This window comes from Acanthochromis polyacanthus, chromosome 4 (assembly GCF_021347895.1).
Source record: "Acanthochromis polyacanthus isolate Apoly-LR-REF ecotype Palm Island chromosome 4, KAUST_Apoly_ChrSc, whole genome shotgun sequence".
Lineage (NCBI taxonomy): Eukaryota > Metazoa > Chordata > Actinopteri > Pomacentridae > Acanthochromis > Acanthochromis polyacanthus.
The window spans coordinates 21312237-21335514 of record NC_067116.1 but is presented as its reverse complement, the minus strand read 5'-3'; the positions used below and the strand labels follow the sequence as shown (position 1 = coordinate 21335514).

At 39.7% G+C, this 23278-nt stretch overlaps 2 protein-coding genes across 6 annotated transcripts in view; both read right to left on the bottom strand.

The window, feature by feature from the left end:
- The window catches only part of csnk1g2b (casein kinase 1, gamma 2b), a 46793-nt gene extending 39510 nt beyond the window's left edge, over nt 1–7283 (bottom strand). For 3 of the 5 annotated variants that reach the window (XM_022201527.2, XM_022201530.2, XM_022201532.2), the window contains exons 1-2: nt 7136–7283; nt 3171–3957 (exon numbers count right to left, since the gene is read on the bottom strand). In XM_022201527.2, the coding sequence (XP_022057219.1) occupies nt 3171–3398 (228 nt within the window). In that variant the 5' untranslated portion in view covers nt 3399–3957; nt 7136–7283. Of the gene's footprint in view, nt 1–3170; nt 3958–6882; nt 7029–7135 lie in introns of those variants that run through there. The other 2 variants (XM_022201531.2, XM_022201529.2) reach the window with 2 other exon arrangements.
- A 2524-nt stretch (nt 7284–9807) lies between these two features.
- zgc:101100 (uncharacterized protein LOC445169 homolog) lies at nt 9808–13942 on the bottom strand. The gene is made up of 4 exons (XM_022201514.2): nt 13765–13942; nt 12517–12697; nt 11437–11612; nt 9808–11234 (listed from the first exon to the last, which is right to left on the bottom strand). Exons 2-4 carry the CDS (start codon nt 12614–12616, stop codon nt 10758–10760), a joined length of 753 nt encoding a protein of 250 aa, XP_022057206.2. The 5' UTR covers nt 12617–12697; nt 13765–13942; the 3' UTR covers nt 9808–10757.
- Between the last annotated feature and the right edge of the window lie 9336 nt (nt 13943–23278).

The following is a 23278-nucleotide window of genomic DNA, read 5'->3' as shown; positions in this document are numbered from 1 at the left end:
TTTAAAAAAAAGCCTCTATTTTACACCTACATATAAAACAAGAGTGTTAAAATGAAAATGCTAAAATATTTCAGGGTCGAAGAGGATTAGATAGTAATTTTCTCAGTGGACAGTTATGTCACCATGCCAGGGAGTTTACTGATGGAGATGCTATGTCCCTTTGCCCTTTCAGTGATCCTGATGGGTGACTACTTTCTACAGTAAGCATCAACAGCAAGTAGACATTCAATGGTGGTGTTTCTTTAAGACACTGGGATCTCCCCTTGGGAGTAAAGCCTGCAGTACAGCAGTGGCTATACAGTGCTGCCTCCCTCACACAGGCGTTTGTCAGTGTGAGAAAGCACCCAGCTGAACCAAAGACTGAACCACTGTGTGTCGACAAGGCCTGCCAACAAAGACAACCTTTCAGCACTCAGCAGTTTCCCCCCTTCTCTCTTGCTTTTTGCAGCAACATTCACAGCAGTTCTAGATCCACTGGCAGAGGATCGAGTGCACTGGCCTACCATACATCTCTATCTCTGCTGTCACGTGGTGAAACAGGGTGACACTGGCATTCACCTTTGTCCTGAGCAGGCAGGTGCTTCCCGAATGCCCAATCACGCAAGACATTCAGCAGATAACAAGCACCAGCTTCAGACCGAGTAATCACCATGTGCTGTACTTCAGAGGCTGGCGTTTGAAATTATTACATTACAACAAAGGCGAGAGATTAAAGTATTTCTCACCAATCAGATTGCACTAGCTATCAAAACAATATTGCTTTATTGGCTTCCTGGTTGAACAACCTTTGTTCAAGCAATAATTTACAGATACATCCTTCAGGACTCATTGAGAGCAACAGTCGACAACTTAAATACTTGACTTCAATGCCTAGGGTGGTACAGAAAAGTATGTATTCTATGTTAAAGTCTATCTTAGACTTTAAGCAATTAGTTCTTCTATCTATTCATCAATCCAGAGAAAACTGATCTATTATTCTGCCAATCAATTTACCACCATCATGTAAAAATGCTGAATAAAGATGATAAACTTTCTGTTAATTTGCTCTCTTCTTCTGTCTTTGGGAAAGTAAGCCTAATTGAAGAAATAATTTCCTGATTTAGCATTTTCACTATTTCTGATGTACATATACTAAACAGTTAGTCAATTAATTGAAAAAATAGTATACAGATTAATAAACATAATGTCCCTATTCCTATACTTTGGAGTAGTGATTTTAAATTGTACCTACAAGGGAACATTTAGTATTGAAGTGGCTGACAGACAAAGGAGGACGCACTGCTCATGTCAAGCATGTGTTAGCAGGTGGTCGTAGATAACAGGGTTGTTATTTGTTTTAGTCCGTAAGGAAGAGCTCAGTAACAGCCTGTGACAAAACAGAAGCCTTGCTAGACAGGCAGTGACATTCACTGGGTTACCCCGGGGAGCTGTGAGATCAGGGACAGACAGAAACATGTGGACAGACAACTGTGCGGGAGTCTGGGTGAGCCTGAGATCGACAAGGGAGAAGCCTTCTCCTTGTAAGGTCCAGCAACACTAGCGCACGGCTTCAAAAGACAACTTGAGCAAAACACAGTCCAATTTATATTGAAAACATAAGTCTAAAAGAAGTAGTCATTGTGAGCATCATAGGAATCAATTAGTCATCGCTATTGTTCTGAAATATAATTAACAACAACAACAAAAACACAAATTTCCATCTAAAATGGTCAAAATGAAATCCTACATGAGTCCTCACAAACAGGCCCTACTAATAACAAGGCAGTGTCAAGCTTGATGACACCTTTAGCACACTTTCTCCTCTTGCAATTATACATTCAAATAAATGTTGAGTCCAGTGGGCCATGAGATCCATGTAGCGGTGTTATGGCCCTAATGCCAGATCCAGATATAGCTGGACACCATGCGGATAAAAATACCCAAACAGATGGGAGGGTTCACAGGCAAAGGGGGAGAGGCAGCAAGCACAATTAAAGATTTCAGAGGAGAGGAGAACTGCAATTACAGCTGTTTGCTAACCTCTGCCTTCTATGTGGTTAGCAAAGTCTTCAGTGAATGCCCGTTCAGAGATAATGACCTCCCTGGGAGATAGAAATGTTAAGGATAATCATATATAGACCAGTGCAGTTGTGGTAGTGATGACGCCTAGCCCCCAACAGTTTCAGCAGGAAGACTTAACTAGAAATTGAGTTGGTTTTTAGCTTATATTAAGGTATTGTCAGGAAAAAAAATACACCTTCAAGTGATCAAAGTGTTACAAGTGGCAACACATATATAGTTCAGAAAATATGTGAAAAAAAAAAAAGTTGATGCACTGAGGAAATGGCTGAGCAGTCACTGGCTGCCCTAGAATCTAACAATCAGAAAACAAACAGGCCTTGACATTTCATGTGGTTTTTCACAGCCTGTCAAAATGCTACTGAACTAGTGCCGCTGAAAAGAAGTGTTCATGCTGACACAAAACAAAAACACACACAGCGAATTATTGCTTATTCTGAGCTGATTAAATAAGAGCTTGTACATGAATTTGCATTATTTTTAATACTACTGGCAGACGCAAATGTGAAACAGAAAGGCTGAAAGCTTTTAAAAAATATTTTTTACAAAGATTACTGTTATGTATTAAGTGTCTTGTTTCAAGGCAGCAATTCTACTGCACTGAAAGCACAGACAGTAAGTGTAACCACTCCTATTTGAAACCAATCCTAACTTTTAAAAAAAGCTTACTTTCAGTTTGACTCTCTTTGAAATGTCCCTCTTTGAAAATAAAAAATACAAATCAAGATATGGTTTAAGGCATTATTCCATCTTGTCTCAGCATCTTCATTTCTTTGATAAACATGAGCTGAGCATAGCTGACTCATTAACAGTTCATGAGGGCAAGCTGTGGGAAAAGAGGGGGAGGGGGACTGTTTACTTCCTGTGTCTCCCTCTCTTGGGTCAAACAGACATTTGGACTATAGGACTGAAACATTTCAAAACAAATTGAACATGTTTTATTGCTTAAAAATAGCACAATTCATATATAGAAAACTGCATTTGTCATTTGGGAAGCAAAATTATATTGCAAGGTCAGAATGGATAACTTGTGAGTGACTGGAACAGAAAATTCATGTGTTGTTGTTGTTAGCACACCAACCGTGCAATTTCAGGAGACATGTTGCACTTACCAATTTGATGGCCACATATTCGTTAGTATAGAGATTTTTTCCCAGCCGCAGCTCTCCAAAGTTCCCGCAGCCGATTTTTTTACCCACACGGAAGTTTGGGCCAACCATAAGAACTCCAGAATTGGTCCCTGAACTCCTGCCTCCATGTCCAGTCCTGCTGCCTGCTGTCTTAGACATCTTTTTACCTTCCTCTGTCTCTCCCTTGCCCCCTCTCTTGTCAAAATCCATAAGCTTGTGATACCCTGGCCTCTCCACGGTTATTCTCCAGCCATGCAAACCATAGAAACTCCAATAACAACGATGGAGCACACTTTAGGGAGGGGGAGGGAGACAAATCTCACAAGACAGAGGAAAGGTGTTGCTGCTAAAATGTGCAGTGGTTCAGAAGACACTTAAACGAGCTGAAATTGCAGCTGAAGTGACTCGTCTATCTATCAGACTGCTGCTCCCTTTTTTTCTTCCTGTTCCTCGTTTACCAGAGGGGCTTCTTTCTTGTGTGTTTCTCCAGTTCCAGTCTCAAAGTAGCAGGTCCCTGCCTGGCAAATAGGCAGGCTGTGCTAAGATGTGCCCACAGACACACATACAATACTAGTCATAAAAAAGCACTCCGAAACCCAGCTACTGCATCCACAAGGCCACTTGGGAACATCTCCTGGAGTGCCTCATTCCTTCTGGTCAGCCTTCAGTGACACAGTGGACACTCTCCATGTTGCAGGGCCACAGCAGAGGAGGCAACCCAGCGTAAGCGAAACACCAGTGCACAAGACAGGCAGCAGTTTGGGTTGATCTGTAGAAGCAAAAACAAACAGAAATCAGTCGATAAATGATGATGTCATTGTCTGTAAAGCCTGGAACAACAACCGAGATCATTTATCACACAAACTCAGTGACTACTTATTTTTACAGCATTTTTTAGCCTGTTAACATTTTTACGTAAACAGATGTTCATTGACACAGATGTGTCAGTACAGATGACACATCTGTAGATATCATTCCATTCCACACAACAAAATGTACAGATAAAGATTATATAAACCACCTATAAAATGATCAATTTAAGTTAAAATATGGAATAACTTTGCAAATCAATAGTCAGCTATTCCCACAAAACTTTGTGACCATTAGGAATTTTTTTTTGTTAAAAAAAAACTAAATCTTTTACTTGAATATCAAGTTATGTCTACTGTGGCTGTTCCTTACTACATCTGAAATGAGATCTTGATGCAGACTTGTGCAACACAAATTCAATAAAGCAATCAATAGGAGCAGAAATATTTCACAGTGGACCTCAGACGTGAGAAAAAAATCTTTGACAATTAAAGTTATTTTTTAAAAGCCCAAACAACTTTGAGTAGATCACAAAATGGTAATTTTGTCATCAAGACTAATATATCTAATGTTGGGAAAAACTGTTGCTGCAAGTTTCAGGGTAAATCTTCAACTGCATTTGTAGTTGTGTAACCCTCAGATAGTCAGAAAACTAAACTTTTGAAAAAAAAGACGTCAAGTGGCAAGGATGAGGAAAAAAAACTATTTCTTTGCGTAAAAACAATGTTTACCTGATGAAATAGTGCAGAAGTTATCAGACTAAGCTATGGATTATTACAGAAGCAACAGCAGACACAAACAACATCAATCACAACAATAACTTCAGTTTTTATTGGCTGTGTAACTTGGCCATCTCATTTCAGCTTTTCACAAACAACCACATGCAGACGTCTCTGCCTGGAGCACCTTTCCTAACTCCCTTATGTCCATGATCTAAGATGCTGCTGGTGCTGAAGAGAGCAGGTAATGCAGGCACCAGCAATGAGCAGCTTCTCTTTCCTATGGAAAGGCACTTACACAGATCAATGACTGCTGTAATGCCTCATCTCATCATAACATTTGCATTGCTGGGAAGCATATTATTGGAAGAACTCAGTCTAGTCTACAGCCAGCTCAGCTATATCTAACAGAATGAATATCAGAATTGCCACTGTAAAACTAAAACACAGTATCATTGGACATATGCATACTGATGATGAGTGAGCATGGTAAAATGGTAAAATATTCATTAAAAATATTCAGGCCTGTGATGCCTTTTGATTTTAAACTACTCCACACAAAGTTTAATCCACAAACTCTAATGAACTAAGCTATTACAATGACAATGGCTACGGACCCCTAAATTGTCTGAAGTCTGTCATTATTCTAGTTGTCATGCTTTAAAAAAAAAAGAGAGAGCGAGCACATTTGTAAGCCAGGTATGCCATCAATCATTACACTGTCACTTCTTCCTTGTTCATGACTCGCAGCCATACCCAGTGCAGGAACAGATGAGAAACTAGCCTACATGGTCACGAGATAAAAAGTCCAATAATTGAATTAGGTAGGTACAATGACCACCACAACTCCTGAAACCCCTAATGTGAAGCACTGTAACCTCAAGGTGACCAAAAAAACACATGAAAATGCATTTAAAAAAAACAAAATTATGGGCATGCTCGTATATAAGCAGGTATAGAGATGTCTCTGGAAAACAACAAAGACTTCAATAACTTGTTTTCTCAGGTAACTCTTGGCTGTCCTAGCCCTTATGGCTGAACTGCTCCATTTCAGGAAGTTATGCATTGTTTTTCATGCCAGCTGTTTGACATAACCACCGAATTGTTCAATACATACAAAATCAATGGCGATATATTTCTCCAGCATCGAGTCTATGGTATCAGACGGCGTATTAAAAATAACCAGAGAAAATACACTTCTTGGTAAAATCTCTCCATAACGAAATCTCGACACAAACAGTGGCTTGGCTTGCTGAAATTATAGTCATCACAGCTAGCTCGCAACAACACGACACCAAACGATTTCAAACGTTATGAATACGAATCCGAATACCAACAGAGAACATCAAATTGAGAATAATGAACAGTATCCAGACAAGAATGACAAATCTTCCTCATCAGTGGTACAAATAACTGCCTTTTTGAGCTTGTGGTGATGATAGCTAACAGCTAGCTGGCTACTGAATGGTGTCTAACAGCTGTCATTTAGCGCTAGTTTCGGGTGATCCGAACCACTTGCTTTATCGATGTTAGGACAACGTTTGTTTTCCCATATGAGCTTAGATATGAAAAACAAAATTTTCCTATCAAATTCAGTCGGTAAGTGTCTCCAGAAATGTTAGTGTTAACGTTAGACTAGCCGGGTTCGGTGGACAAGGCCAGATACTCTCAGGCTATCTGGCGCTGGCTGGAAGCTCAAGTTAGCTTTATGTCGTTCAATCGTAGCCAATTTGTTTCAGTGAAACTACAGTCTAGACTAAATGATTACAGCAATACCGGTCAATTTATCAAACACAGACGTTAATTTTCAAGTCATAGCAATGTGTCACTTGGTTTAATTAAGCTAACCTAGCTAGCACCCACCAAAAACACCGTTCCTGTTGGCCCAACGCCTGACAAAAACCAGCTAACGATGCAACATTAGCTAATCTGTTAAACACAGAGTATCACAAAAACACAGCCTACCTAGCCGATAGCGAACAAATTGAGATTGAACAAGTCGAAGCAGGACTGAGCATAAAATATTCATTGATTGACATTCCCCGGGCTACATATACCTGGCTAGGTAGTAAAGGCTTAATAACAGAAATAACAACGTCCCAAGCGGCGCCGTTACAATGGTTTCGACTGAAGTAATATTATGATAAAAGTTTTCGTTAATTCACCTGAGAATATCGCGTTTCAGTCCAGAGTCCAGCTACAGCCATTACACAGACCACTGCCGGGCAACTCCTTAATCCTAAACAACCGACTGCACACCAACGGCAGCCTGGATATCTTACCGCTTAGCTCTCTAGCTAGCCATTTAGCAAGCTAGCACACGAAACCCTAGCAAGAACGTTAATGTGCGGCGCTTCGGTGTCGGTAGAAAAAAACCCGCCGGAGCGGAATTTCTGACGCTAAAAGAAAGCGTGTTACCTTTAAATGTTGGTTACAGAAACGCAGTCGAAGTCATGGTTCTTCGCTCGCTGTTATCTTTCTGGTTTGGTTTCTCTTGTCCTCAAGTTGCTATGATTTCACTGTTGTCTCTTTAAGCCTCCCTCAGCTGCACAGCGTCACGCTGCCGCGCTGCGCTGCAAAACTGGCGCAGCTGGTTTCGTGAATAAAGCTGCACATCAGAGTCAGACCAACTGGTCCGACTTTAGTTCACACGTTTAGTTTTTCTCTTGTATTACAACCGAAAGTAGTCTGTAGCCAAAAAAGTAAAGCGCTTCTCAGTACTCAGATCCTTTACTGAAGTTAAAGTAGTAAACCCTACAGTAAAAACACCACGTTACAGGTTAAAGTCCTACAACGAAGTGAAAGTATCAAAGTATGGGAAGAAAAAGAGCACCTAAAAACTAACATTCAGAGGAGAAAAGATACCCTGTGACTGTTGTACGATGATATACATCAATATTTGATAAGGATAATTGACATCATTACATTGCAATTACTGATGCATTCATGTCCAAACAACATTTAGCTATTAAATTTAATACCATGAAATGTTGTGGGTTTTTTTTTTTTTTTTTTTTTTTACATATAAACTACTTTAAGTCAAGCCATCATTTCTATATCCTATAGCACATTTAAAACAACAGACGTTAAGCCAAAGTGCTTTCCAGTAGAGACATAAGATTGAAGTTATGAATTTATGAAGTTGAAATATTAAGGTTAGACCCCAAAGTATTATCTAGAAGGGAATCTACCGGAGTAAGTGCAATAATGTGTATAGTAATATTAGATCAATTTACCTGGCAAATGAAATATTAAGGTGGGAAGTGTACGGTAGTAAATATTGTACAGATTTACCCGACTAACTTAAATATTAAAGTTAAGAACCTACAACTTTATATGCATTATTGATGATATAGTCAGTCACTTAAGATATGTGATATACAGTATAAAAAGTCGACATGCTGTCTTTACTATATATATCACGTCTGTAAATATTTCATTCTCCTCTCTCTTCCACTGCACTATTAAGCTTACTCAAAGTACTTTTCTATAGAGAAACACAATTCATGATATCAACATATAAAGTTGAAATATTAAGGTTCAGCCCCTACAATATTATTTGTTATTTGAATTTACCTAACTTATATATGATATTATGAGTCAATTACTTAATTTTAAAATGACTAGTAGCTAAAGCTGTTCAATAAAGGCAGACAAGCAATAAGTACAATGTTTCTCTCTAAATGTGTGATGAAAGTCTGAAGTAACACAAAACAGGATTATTAAAGCACAAGAGTCTATTTTTTTACTTGAGAAATATTGTTTTGTTACATTTTACCGTGGAATTTAACACACTGGTGGCATTTATTGTTTAAATATGATCCCCTCAAACATGGTATATTTGCCAAAGTCACTATTTTGAGCTGATATTCCACTTGTCACACTGTAATTTTTCAACAAGTAAGAATGTTTTGAACCGTTGTTGATGCTGCATGTTGCTGAAGATCCAATAGCTTAAATCCTGATATGGACTTTATACCAGCCACCTCTGGAGTTTGTTCAGCAAACTGAAGGTGTGTACGCCCTGCAGTCATACAAACATTATTAACATTAATCATACAAACCAAGTCATTTCAATATGTCTTCTTGAGGGTTGATCAGTTCTGACTGTTTACTTTTTTATGACGGCATCATAGAATAAACAATGAGTTGTTCATCCAGGAACACATTTTAATGACGAATGAAAAAGATTGTGTGTTGCAGCAAAATTCACATCCCAGACTGACAAAAGCTGAACTTTGCAAACATTCTGGGTTCTATTTTCATGTGTTGATATCTTTTGTACTTTATACTCCAACGTGTCTCAAAACAGTTAAATACTGTAAAATATCTTCCTAATTAGAATGTAAAATAAGCTTTTTATTTGTGACAGGGCTTTAGGTTTGAAATCAACGTAAATATCGAAACATGTTCTCAACGCTAACGTACCCTCCTGTTCAAAAGCTTGGGGTGACATAGAAATGTCCTTATTTTTGAAGGAAAAGCTTTTTTTTCAATGAAGATAATATTGAGTTAATCAGAAATACATTCTGGACATTGTTAATGTGGTAAATGACTATTCTAGCAGGAAACGGCTGATTTTTAATGAAATATCTGCATAGGGGTGCAGAGGAACATTTCCAGCAACCATCACTCCTGTGTTCTAATGCTACATTTTGTTAGTTAATGGTGTTGAAAGGCTCATTGATGATTAGAAAAGCCTTGTGCAATTATGTTAGCACATGAAGGAAAGTGTGAGTTTTCAAGGAAAACATGAAATTGGCTGGGCGACCCCAAACTGTTGGAACAGTAGTGCATATAGTAGCGTGGGAAATACATGCAAAGTAAAATCTAGAGTCAAATGTAATCATGCACGTCGAACGCTGTCATCTTTGGAGTTATAATTTTGATAATTCTGCAAGACAATGACATGTTGTGATCATAATTACAGCAATTCTACTGTTACCCAGGCACCTTATTGTGCCAAATTACACATTTTCTTGAAGGAGACCTCCAGTTGAATACAAATCATATTTTCCTTCTTTTATTTTTGTGCTGTGTTGTATCAGAGTGAAGTCCATTTAGCCTCACACAAGTTAGAAAAACAGACAAGAGGTGCAAACAGTTTTATTTCACATTTCTATGTTGCAGTGCTCAGTTACAAAAAGAAACTTTTCTCAAATGCGTTTTTGTTGTAGTCTACTATTACTAACTTGTGGCAGTGCAGCCGGCTATACAATGCTGCAGAAGACAACATGTTTAAGTGTGACAGTTAGCCTTCCTCCTGTCTGGAACCAGGCTGTGATGGTTTACCAGCTTCCTTCAAGCAGCTCAAACAACCGGCAAAGGATAAACAGAGCTGTAGACGTCCATTAAGGCAGACCTAAATTAACTTTAAATCACTGAAAGTACATGACTGTGAAGCTTTACATTCCTTTAGACAAGGGGTGTCAAACATACAGACCGTGGGTCAAAAACCGGCCTGGCAGAGTGTCCAATCCGGCTCGCAGGATGACTTTTCAAAGGGAAAAAATTACAGAAGACATTAACTGCAAGTTGTACATTTGTAAATCTGTAAGTTTAAAATAATTTCTAGATCTTGACATGTTTTGATCACACAGTAAAGTACTATGCTGTTGGGACTAAAAGTTTTGTGAGCTATAATTTGTAAAGTATACTGTAAATGATAATCTGAGGCATAATATTGTTAAAATTTCACTTATTTTTCTTCAGAAACTTCAGGTTGTTCATAATGTTTTGAAAGAAGGTAGTTTAATAACTGTGAACATTTTCAGAATGTACTTTTTTGCACTAAAATAAAGGGGAAAATTTGGAGTTGTTGCTATTTATAGGTTATTATGCTGTGATTTCACTGGTCCGGCCCACTTGAGATCAATCTGACCTGTATGTGGCCCCCGAACTAAAATGAGGTTGACACCCCTGCTTTAGACAGATCCCACAGTGTAAAAATGTATATTCTGTCTGTTGTCAGGTTCTTCTCCCACACGGTTCAGCTTCAGATGAGGAGGAGCAGAGATACATGTACCAGGTTTATGTCCAGTTACAGCCCCAGGTGAGGGTGACGCACTGCTTTACTGGAGCAAGCAGTCTGAATGGAGAGGCTGCAGTTTTTGGTGAGAGATGATGGAGGAACCCCCAAGCTGTGCTGCTGTATGATGGGCCAGAACACCGGGGGCAGGGCGAGCTCCGTGGACAGAACTCCTACGACTGGCTGGTGGGCTGAGAAACGCTCCCCCGCCACGAAGGGGAAGAGTGGAGGAGAGTGAAGTCGGAGGGAGCACCGAGAGGCGTCAAAGTTCGAATCCCTGCCTTTAGTCACGTGAGGAGGAGGAAGAGGAGGAAGAGGAGGGATGCTGCTGTCAATGTGTGATGTGGCGATTTCCTGTTTGTCCTCAGTCCTCACTTCCTCCTGTCCCGTCTTCTTGTGGTGTGGAGCTTCTTCCAGACTGTGGTCTCTGGAGAGAGGAGAGCATCTCTGGCCTTTACGAAACTTGGCCCTCCTGTTCTTGAACCACACCTGAAGGAGGAAGAGAAGAAGGCTCATGCATTTATATAGCAGTAAAGGCTTTAATATTAAAGAAGTTGAGAGCATATATACAAATTTCAATCTCGCTGTCCATCACACTAATTTTTTCCATCCAAATGTTCACCTTCCATTCCGCCCAGCGTGTAGTTTGGTGTCAGCTGTTCGTCAGGTGATGGGTGGAAGCCGTTCTCACCTGAATACGAGCCTCTGGCAGGTTGATGCACATGGCCAGCCTCTCCCTCATGCCCACATCTGGGTACTGTGTCTGCTGGAAGGCTTTCTCCAGAGCCTGCAGCTGCGACACTGTGAACGCAGTCCGGCTGCGGCGCTGTTTCTGCTGGTTGCCGTAGCGAGCCTCCAAGATGAGCTCTGACAGGACGGAAGAGGAACAACTAAAGTTCAGCAGATTCTCCTCAGCTTATTAAAGATCGTTATGGTAATTTGCTGTTTTCTTTTTTTAATGTTTTTTTTCTGCATTATCAGTGATGCAGTGGAGGTTTTCCCATCTAGACTAGATGTTTTTATTTGCTGAACGTTACCTTCTTCATTAGGCTAATGTAAATGTGTAATTAAATGAATAATTTCAGTGTAGACAGCTGTGCATTAGTGGAAGTAGTATTAGAGGAGGGTGAAAGTTATAATAAGTCAAAGTAGCCCCATTAGCTAAAAATACTCCATTACAAAACTACTCCTGTGATCTCACTTTAGCAGAAGAAGAGAAATTTCATCATCAAGATACACTGCAGTATTCCGTTTAAATGGTATTGTTGGGTTATTATCACAGATTTGTTCATAGCATTTCAACGCTGGTTGAGATGGAGCTCATTTTAGCTGATTTACTGCTGAGTAGTTCAGTCTTTCCAAAAAGTTGACAAAAACATTTAAATCTCTTACTTGAGTAAAATATAACAAGATCCAAACTGAAGAAATATTTAAGTAAAAGAACAAAAGTATTCAAATCAAACACCAAAAGTAAAAGTACCACATTTCAAATTGATAGTAACAGTAGTATATGGCATTACTGGTTTTATTAGTTGCTTTACTTTAGCAGCTGGTAAAAATGCAACAGTTTTTTTTTTTGGTCACATTATATATTGCTGGAAGGTTGGTGAGCTTTATTTTGTAACGTTCGTCTTAATCTACTATTTTAAAACAAATGGAATGGAGTAAAAGCTGAACAGATATGTGGGGGGGAAATCCATTTAAAAACCTCAACTAAGCTGCTCTCTTTGACTCAAAGTGCTGTGGTTTGTACATGAACATGGTGACCCACCTGCCAGCCTCTCTGCCACAGACAGAGTGTGCACCGTGGGGGCTGCTGCAGGGTAACTGTGGTACTGTTCTGCCATCTGGTGGCGCAGGTCAAACAGCATGGAGTTCACACCGTGGAGGGGTACACACCACCACCAGCACCACCCGACGTCCCACAGAAATTCAAGGAGTTCATGTTGAATCTGAAGCAACAGAAACATCTCTTTAACTGATTGTAGGAATTTTTTTTAAACTATGGATATCATTAGAATGCACCATAAAGAAATTCAGGATTCCTCCTCTCATGTCATTTTCTTTCATAACTTCCTAAATGTACTTCAGTCACCACAATAGTTGCTAAAGAATTAATACCTTAAGATGTAATTATTTGGCAATGTGATCTCTGGTTTATCCAATAAACAGATCTGAGAGACAATTAGTCATCAGAGGAATTACCAGAAGGTGATTTTTTTTTCAACAGGGGAGGAATGACTGAAGGGGAGCACCCCCTCGCTGAGCTCCCAAATCACCAACCATAACTGTGTACATGGGGGGTGGGCAGGTCATCAGGAGGGTGGTATCCCCTCCTCATCTCCACTCAGGTCCCCCACTGGGAATTCGGTTTAATGTTAGGTTTCAGTGCTAATTAAACTCTTTATCACTGCCAATTTTTTGTTTTTGATCAATTTGACAAAATTAGTCAAACTCCAGAATGTGACCAATCTACCATTTTCATCCAAATACTATTTAAGAGTATAAATATATACTGTGGGAGACATTTGTAAGCGTTACATTGGACAATTATGTTAGTATGAGAATATGGAATATATATATATATATATATATATATATATATATATATATATATAGCGAGAAATATATTCTGATAATTACATAATTACATAATTTGGATGGATCTAAGATCATATTTGCACTAACTAACTAATCCTTTGGCACCTTCAAGAGTCAAGAACTTTGAACTTTGTAGTTGAAGCAAATCAAAAATTGTCAATGTACATTTGGATTTTACACATTTAAAGAAACAAAATCAGACAGAAATAAGATCAGACATATAATATGTCAGGAATATCAAAACACAGACAGAAGGATGTCCCAGTCTATACTATACTATATTTATTTTATATTAGCCTACATCTGTATCATGAACTCAAATACAGAAACTCAAAAATGTGATCTTACAGTGAATATAGTAGAATACTACCAACACCCAGTCTCGATGAAAACGTTGTGAAATGTTTCTACAGCTTACCTGAGATCCAAATCCTGACCAGAAGCAGCAGGGTGGGATCCAGGTGCGCTTTTACGCACGGAGGTGGACCCGGGGCTCGTAGTCCTGGTATATTTCTTACTCCAATTTGGGCCTTATATCCCTCCAAAGCAGCGCTCTTTGTCGTAGCACAGATCTAATTCTCCGAAACCATTCTCACCCACGACTATTTAAGAAGCATTTACCCAGGCTCCCCTCAGCCATTAGCCAATAGAAAGAAAGGTATTAGCCAGGATTAGGTGGGATGAGGGGAGAGAGGGGGGTTGCAAGGAGCTCAAGTTTTTGAAACTATTGAACTTGAGAGATTTATGCCAAGGATCCCCCTATAAGCGAGCGTTTCATTCCCTCCCGTTAAAACAATTAAAACAATGCGGTCGGCTAATCTCCCAGGCAGGACAGATTAAAATAACAGCCTTTGATTGTCCTCTCCTTCTCAGCCCTCTTTCTCTCATACCGCTGGTTTTGACAGTCTCCCCTCGGAGGGGGTTTTCTCTGAGGGTTTGTTTTGCTAACAGGCACCATATTTTGCCTATGAACTGTCACCATGTGAAGTTAATCTGAACCAGCCAGAACTATTTCTTAACATCCAGCTTAGCTAAATTAGAAGTCTTCTCAGGAGCAGGAAGCAAGAAAAGCTTCAAATCATCTCAAAGAATAGAGTCCTCCAATGTCAATTTATCATTTTGCACACTAAATATTTTCAGAAGCGTTACTTCTTGTGCACTTTATTAAACCAACTCAACTGGTAAAGAATCGCTGCAGGTCAAACATCTTGAGTTATTTCTATTGTTTGCTTCTGGCAAATGTTCAGAGGTGAATTATCCAACGCCTCAAGACACAAGCTACTTTGGAGATTTTCATTGTACACATATAATGCTTTAAGATGATGCATCATAACTGTCCACACAAAAGACACATTCGTGCAATTCTACTTTTTAAAGTAAAGTTCATAATGTATAATTTTATGAATCTGTGCAGTAAAGGCAGAGATGCCCTTAGATTTGAATTATCTCCAGTTTAGGCAAAGCTTCAAAAGCACTGGATCCTACATGTCCCATGATGCAACTCCATGGTGTCTTCAATTAGACTCCTGGAAGCTCATTTAATTCTGCAAACTCTAGTTTATCATCAGTTTGCTGTTACAAATTTGTTGTTCCAAGCCCAATTTCACACTTTTAGACTTTCAAAGGGTTCTTTAGAAGCCACAGGAGACATTATACAACTGTTTTCATAGGTTCAATAGTACTAAATCAATACTTTGACCATTGCCATATTATATAATAAACACTTATGTGCAGTTTCAGGAGTGTCAGTAAACTTCCTTTAAGCCCAGATGAGCTCCGTGCACACTGATGCTTTAGAGCAAAAATCATACAAAAATGTTGCAATTATGTCAAGTACATTTTTATACAACACAAAATCACAGATTTGTCTCAAATTGCTTCTCAAAAAACTGTCCGTACATTTTTAATTTAGATTAAAAAAAAAACATTCCAACCAATCCACAAAACTCTACTGAGGAATAAATCAGAGAAACTACGACAGAGAAGAGATTCTCTCTGGAGGTGGACAAACATTTAATAGATGCAGTTCTGTAGAAGTAAACCATCAGTGCAAATAAGAGTTTGCCTCTTTAATCTGTACCACGACAAAACAGAAAGATATAAAATAATATGTGTGTTTTCAGGAATGGACATAGTAGACAGTAACTGCACACTAAAGTCCTGGGATAATGTGAGCTGCATTTCCTTTGGTATCATAAAGCTTTGCAGAGTGATTTCATCAAACTCATTTTGATGCCACAGGTACATTCCTGCACCAAAAACAGCTGCATCCAAAGCTCTAGATGTTGTTTTTATTAATTTTCACAGATAAACAATGTGGGATGCCTCTGCTGTTGTGTACTTTGAGGGTGTAGCCCAATAAGCATGCTTCACTTCTTCTGTTCAAATTCACACACAATCAACTGCTCAGACTTCCAAAATATGTGAAAATGTTTGTGCTCTTTTTTTCTCCCTGGCTTTTTCCTCCTCCTTTCACCGTTCTTGGCTGTCAAGCTATATTAGTGTCCGATAGAAATAAGTCATTTAGAAGAGGCTCTGTCGGCCAGCCCCTCAGCCCCACTAAAAGCTCCAGGATTAGGTCCCAGAGGCCTTTGTCTCCGCAGCCCGCAGGATTAGGGGAGATTTACTGCGAGGAGAGAAAAAAAGTAGTTATTTCATGGCACTTTCATGATGAAACCTGGCCAAAGCTGTGTTGGCTGGGGGGATTAGAGGCACACAAAGAGTGTGCTTGTGTGTGACCCTCCCCATCCCTGAGCCGCCACCACTCACTCACTCACTGCCCCCCCCCTCCGGATCATTTCCCCTTCTGCGGGCCAGCAGGGCTCGTCCGGGTTCACCTCCTACCCATCAAGACGACCAGGGTTCAGTCCCAATGAGTAATGGCCACTTCACTGAGCTCCTTCCTCCTGAAACCTGCTGACTGCTTCTTCCTTACGTTCCCGTAACAACCAGTGACCTTTAAACAACACTAACATCATATTCCAATAGTCTTAAATCAGCAAAAGATGAATTCTAAGCCAGAAACAGGGCATTGGTTCAGTAGGTCCAACCACTGGGATAAAAGTATTAAAGACTGAAGTGCGGAGGTAAATGAGAAGTTAGTGGATTTTAGTCCCTCCTGTAGTGTTTAAAACCGCTTAAAAGGAGTTATCCTGCTCCAAGTGGATCCACTTACACATGCCTGGATTACAGTGAATAAAAGACAAAAAGGCCGAGTCACATCGCTGACAACAGTCTCACCGCTGAGCAGGTGTTATGCAGGTTTAATAAGCGTTGTCACATAGCAGAGGGAATTACTGAGACTTCACTGCTCTGCTCAAAGCAGGAAAATGACACTGTGAATAGTTTCTGTCAAAACACTCAGTTTTTATCCTGCTTCATGTCAAATAGCACAAAGTTAGTTATTAAACTGAAGCTATTACAAGCTCTATTACACATGCTGCTTCAAACATACAGGAGTTTGCACGTATTGCAAGTTAACTAAAAATAGAAGAAGCTAATAGAGAAACCTGGGTGTCTTGGTAGCTCAACTGTTTGAGGAGGCGACACATAAACATTGGCTATAGTCCACAACGCAGTGGTCATGGGTTCAAGTCTGACCCATGGCCCTTCCTCAGGTCCTCTCTCCGCTTAATGTCCCGTTTATGATTGTGGTGTTTAAAAATAAATTATGAACCCTGCCATACATCTTCAAACACATAGAAATAAGTAAGTAAACTTTATTTCCATAGCACTTTTCACAGGAAAGATTCACAAAGTGCTTGACAATAGAATGCAAAATGAAAATAATACAAAACAGCACATAGATACACATGACAACATGACAGAATGCAGTCAACCTAAAGCTTGTCTAAATAGCAGGGTTTTCAGCTAACTTTTAAAAGCGCCGATTGAATCAGCCAGAATCAGTCGGCCATATAAAAACTAGAGGTTACCTGATGGGGGTTTTTTCAGGGCTGCTTCTGACAAAGATTTGTAGTAATCATTTGATGGATACCGTTTTTTGAAAACAATACAGATTTGCAGGAAGAAGTGGGAGACTAAAAATGTATAAATCAAAATTTAGAAAAACACAAACTCCAACACAAAATGTTGCTAAAATGTCTTTATGTGTGTTTTATGCATGTTTAATCAAAATGAACTTTTAAACTTTTTTTGTTACTCATACCGTACAACTCATCAGGTAGAGAGGTAGATCATTGCTGGAGATCATAAAATGGTGAATACAGACTGAGAAAGGTGACAAAGCAGCTCATTTCTAAAGTGTATATATTTTATTGGAAATCACTATTATAAAAAACAGAAAACTAGTGATACCAATAATGAGAAAAATGCTGAATGTCAGCTAAGAAAGTCTATTTTCAGTCAACCAGGATCGATCCATCATCCATCCGTCTCTCCATCCATCCATCCATCCCTCCATCCATCCATCCATCCATCCATCCCTCCATCCCTCCCTCCATCCATCCATCCATGCAACTATCCATCCATCCATCCATCCATCCCTCCATCATCCATCCATCCATCCATCCATCCATCCATCCATCCATCCATCCATCCATCATCCATTCATCCATCCATCATCCATCCATCCATCCCTCCATCCATGCATCTATGCAGCCATCCATCCCTCCATCCATCCCTCCCTCCATCCATCCCTCCATCCCTCCATCCATCCATCCATCCATCTCTCCATCCATCCATCCATCCATCCCTCCATCCATCCCTCCATCCATCCATCCATCCATCCATCCATCCATCCATCCATCTCTCCATCCATCCATCCATCCCTCCATCTCTCCATCCATCCATCCATCCATCCCTCCATCCATCCATCCATCCATCCATCCATCCCTCCATCCATCCATCCATGCTAGAATATGCAGATGTCTGTACACCTTGCCTCCTTCTCCTCAAGCACACCTCGGCTCAATCTGTAAAGCTGCGTTAAGGTACTACATTGTACAAGATCAAGCTGTAATATTGGAGTTACTCAGCTGTACACGTTTGAACTAGAAATCACTTCTGAAGCACAATAATGATACAGAAAGTTCCCATCCTGCAACTTGACATTATTGGTTCTTTAGGCCTGTTGACATCCCAGAACTCTGAATCTGTGTTTCTGAAACTGTCTGCTGCAGTTTCAAGGTGAAAAAGCCTCAGCAGTGGTACTGACTACTTATCTTGGTCCTATCTTCTTGTATATGAAAACTCCATAAACACATATGGGGGTGGTCTTTAAATTTTAGTTAAGTGAATGATTTCACAGGCTCCTACTGTCAAACTCATTATTCACAGAATCAAAACATGAATCAAAACACATTTGCGGAGTGAATTTGAAAATTTTAAACTATAAAGTCACATTGTCTTGAAATATAAAACACAAACAGCTACCAAAATGATTTTTCACCCTCACTCACATACATTTTTCTTTTATTAATTGCTTAAAATTGATCTTTATGGCAATAAAATGAAAAAAAATCTTCTTTTTTTGTTTTCTCTTTTTATTTACAGTTTGCTAAATATTAATAAAGGAAGCAATACAAACACAAATTATTCCTAAAGGGCAATAAGGGGCTATAAAATGTAATTATTTTGAACTTCAGAGTAGCAACATCAAGACAAACAAAATAGGGGGAATGGTATTGTCTTCAGCTTCAACTGTGGCTCTTGTGGCAAATTATACTGCTGTTCAAAAGTTTGGGGTCACTAGAAATGTCCTTATTTTTGAACGAAAAGCATTTTTTCAATACAGATAACATTAAACAAATGATAAATCGGAGATCAAATGACTATTCTAGCTGGAAACAGCTGGTTTTTATTAGAATATCTCCATAGGAGTACAGAGGAACATTTCCAGCAACCATCACTCCTGTGTTCTAATGCTACGTTGTGTTAGCTAATTGAAAGGCTAACTGATGGTTCGGAAACTCTTGTGCAGTTATGTTAGCACATGAATAAAAGTGTGAGTTTTCAAGGAAAACATGAAATTGCCTGAGAATAATTTGGTCAATAACCGCAGCTGTCAGCATCAATGTTAAAAATAGAGTACTGACATTTAGGTTTGATCTCATAAAACAAAGGCTATCAATAAAACCTCTGAAATAAGAAGCTTCAACCAGATAATAATTGTCCTATTTGCTTGAAAAACAACCTTAAAAGCCTTTTTGATAATGGACCAACAATGGATCAGCAATTTGGCTATTGAATAATTTCAGGCTTAGCCTCGGATCTACACACATTATTATTTCTATTATTGATGAACTGAGGGGCAGCTGAGATAAGTGATGGTAGTGAGGCAGTAAATTTTCTTCTTTCCTTTTTTGTTACTGACAAGCCTTTGTTAGTGTCTCCTGTTTAACAGATGTTTTATAAAGCTGCCCAGCCTTTCTTTAATTACTTATCAATAGTGGAAATTTGTATTGACATGGACCTGTCAGGAAGGGACCTTTGTAGTTGTCAGTTATCTCAAAGGAAGGCCCCCTTAGACACCAACTGGATCGATCAGCACGCAAGCAACAATTGAGAGGCCTTAGTCCGGGAGCATGTGGGCTAAAGAGAGGAGAGCAGGCAGAGGATCTAAAGACTTCTTCATCGGGGGAATCGATAGGGCCCGCTGGCCTTTGACCTGAGGGACACTGGGACGGCAGCAGTGGCAAATCAGTCGGTCTTCTTAAGCCGCTGTGAGTGCAGGATCACGCTGTGAGGCCTGACACCGGCTATGACACACTAAGGGCTTAGAGTGGCATTGACCTGGCTGCAAACACACCAAGTACACACACAAAAAAGCTGAAATATACACACAGGGACGGCTCCGCTATGAGAATTTAATGAAGGGATAGTTTTACGACAGCTCGAAGCAAACTTTTAAAACAAACTAACTGATCCACAAGTCTGGGTTTATTGATCTGAAATGAAGAGAAGAAATCTGAGCTCGTCCTTTTTAGCTTCTCCTTCTTATGAGTTTCTAATGATCTCCTGTCTGGCCCCTGGGAGCAGAGCAACGGACTGCCACAGCAGCAGATCAATACAGGAGACTGAGTAAAGATCAGTCTCTTAATTAGGCGAGAGTGCTGCGAGATTAAAGATGGACAGAGAGGGACGGGCAGCTGTGGGTGTTCCTGGGGGTGAAGGGCACCCACAGTGGACTCCACTGGGGTGCAGGGTGAAGTCAGGCCAGCAGAGGCTTTTTAAAACCTATTGACGATAAACAAAGATTGTCGCCCACCTCTTTAAAAGTTTTTGACAAGCTGAAGAACAATGAACTTGGACAGGCCATGAAAGTAAGACGTTATATGATAAATATGAGCACAAAAGCAAACGACACAAAGGGATGACGCTGCAACAGGAGGAACACTAAGCCTGTTGGAAACCTGAGGAGATGACACCCGACATCTTTTTTTTGCCACTGAGTAAAATATCTCCTTTTCTACATGTGACCTTTCCAACCTTTTCTTGCATTCATGGAGTGACGTTAAACAGGTATTTTAAATGCTTGAATGCACCTTCAACCTACTTCAAAAATTAATTTGGAAAGTAGCAACCACTTTGACATTCTGACTGAATATTAGCTCATCATCATAATCATCCTGTTTTTAGTGATTTACAAGCAAAAATGTCAAACATCTGCTGGTTATAGCTTCTCAAATTTGGACATATTGTGCTTTATCGTATAAAAATTAGTACATTTAAGGTTGTGGATTGTTGTTTTGACAAAACGAGACATCTCTATTCGACACTTTTGATTATTTTCTATATTATAATTGAAAAGAAATGCTATTTGGAGCCATAAATACCATGAACTTCAACTAGTACTGGACATCCTTATGAAATGACATCCTTCTTGTTTGATCAAAAGTCCAAAATCAAACATATTGAGCTCATAAGTACACAACCAGCAGAAATTGGGAACCAAAACAGAAGTTGCGTTTGCTTGATTCAGTCATTCTAACAGCAGACTTGTTGCCAGTTACTCGACTAATGGTTTGGGGTTTAAGTGGGATGTAGGCAGTAAAGTGTTTGTTTGCTCTGGCTCTCGCAGAGATAATGCAGCTCTCCATCTCCCAGCATGTGGTCAGTTTCGGGGGCCCCGGCCAGCAGCTTCCCCCTCATGACCCCCGCTAGTCAAAGGTGATCACGGGGGAGAGAAAAAGAGAGGCACTAATCGAATTTGATAATGAAGACGACCCCTCTAAGCTGCTTTGCTCCACATGTTCAAAATCTCTGGAACACTCAATAAACACTAGGAAGCCCCCCTCCCTGTCACTGGAACATTGTGTAGGTATTGATCCCGGCTAACTGGCTCTTTTAATACCTGGGGTCTGTGGTCCAGCCTGGGGAAATGCATACTGACATGTGACGGGAGCAGCTTAATAGGCAAACACACCGAAGAAAAGATGGGCCTCTCAGTTTAGCATTTCTCTCTTATTTTTCTTTTTCTTTTTTTTTTACAAGTTACACATCTGCTGAAGAAAGGAAAATTTACACCCGCTGCACCTGCTGTTAAAGGGACATATAGGCTGCAAGAGGCCCGGTGCTGTACGCAGAAAAAGCTGTCACACTGTCAGAAACTATTTGCACAGAAGTGGTGGAAGAAGAGGATCTACTACGGAGCTAAAAGAAGCAACCATGGTATAAACACACGACAGCTACAAAATAAAGTCCTGAACAGGGAAAAGCATTTCATAAAATATACATTATCAAATGCTTGACCATTTGCTATAAAGACAAAGAGCTATTGTTTGGATGTATTAATGTGGAAGTAGAACTATACTGCTGTAGTCTGATCATTTAACTACTGTGCTGTAACACATCATGCAGAGATTTAGCAGAATCAACATCTTGTCTTGTTATACAGTCGTGAACAATAGTTTCCCTATACTTGTAAAGAACATGCCAATCATAGGAGCCTCAAATTTCCAACAACTCCTTTAATTATGAATTATTTCTGATGAAGTCATTCAAACCCATGAGTCTTTGTCATCAAAAAACAATCTTGCATTTTGGTTCTTTCATAGATTTATTATAGCTGCTCTACAAAGCTGACAAAATCTGCTGCATCAAAAGCAATTAGAATGATCCAAATTGGTTAAATTATCGAATTCACTTAGTTGCACGGCCTCTTAATTTTTTTGTGAGTGATTATGATCGACTACAGCTGCTAACTCCTCTGAGGCAATTTAATGAAGTCCCATTTAATAAAGTCGTTACACTCAGACACAAACAGCACAGTGGGAAAGTCTCAGCTAAGCTTGTTAAAAAAAAGGCAAATCATTGACTTAAACTAGTCAGCAAAGTCACTTTGGGTCATTCAAAGCAGCTACAGATCCAACAACCATCTGTGCAAAAAACTGTGTCACTGCCACAATCAGGAAGGAAGTACCAACTATCACCTGCTGCTGAAAGACAATTGGTCGATGAGGATGGTTAGGAGTCAACCAAGAGGCAACAAAAAGCAGCTCTACAATGAATTACCAGCTGCTGGAACACAGGTGTCAGAGTCAATTCTTAAAAGTACTCTGGCCTCTGGTTGGACTCTTCACTCTCTTTCATTGCTCACATTAATATTCTACAGGCTAAAATCAAATCCAGACTGGGGTTCCTTTACCATAATAAGGCCTCCTTTACATACTCTGCCAAAGACATTCTTGTGAGGATCCTCCCCATGTTTGGACCAACTCCAGATCTGAGCACATCTGCACAGGTGATCTTTGGGGGAATGGAGACACTGTTGGTCTGGTTGAATAGGACTTTTTTTTTCCTTGAAATTGAGCTGCAAGCAAAGGTCCTGAAAAGACTCCTCGATTGAAGTAAGACTGCGTCATTAGAAACTCAAGACCGCCATGATACATGCGGTTTTTATAGATATACGTAAAGCTTCAGTCATCTTAATTCAATTCTTCTCCTAAATTTGTAGCTTTCAGCCACTCAAG

Bases quoted from the DNA above. Each gene is read 5' to 3' on its own strand.
- zgc:101100 (XM_022201514.2), bottom strand. From the start codon at position 12,616: ATGCTGTTTGACCTGCGCCACCAGATGGCAGAACAGTACCACAGTTAC. The intron at 11,613-12,516 runs GTGGGTCACCAT...CCGTCCTGTCAG, and splicing joins TGTGGCAGAGAGGCTGGCAG to AGCTCATCTTGGAGGCTCGC. The intron at 11,235-11,436 runs GTGAGAACGGCT...TTCCTCCTTCAG, and splicing joins TGCCAGAGGCTCGTATTCAG to GTGTGGTTCAAGAACAGGAG.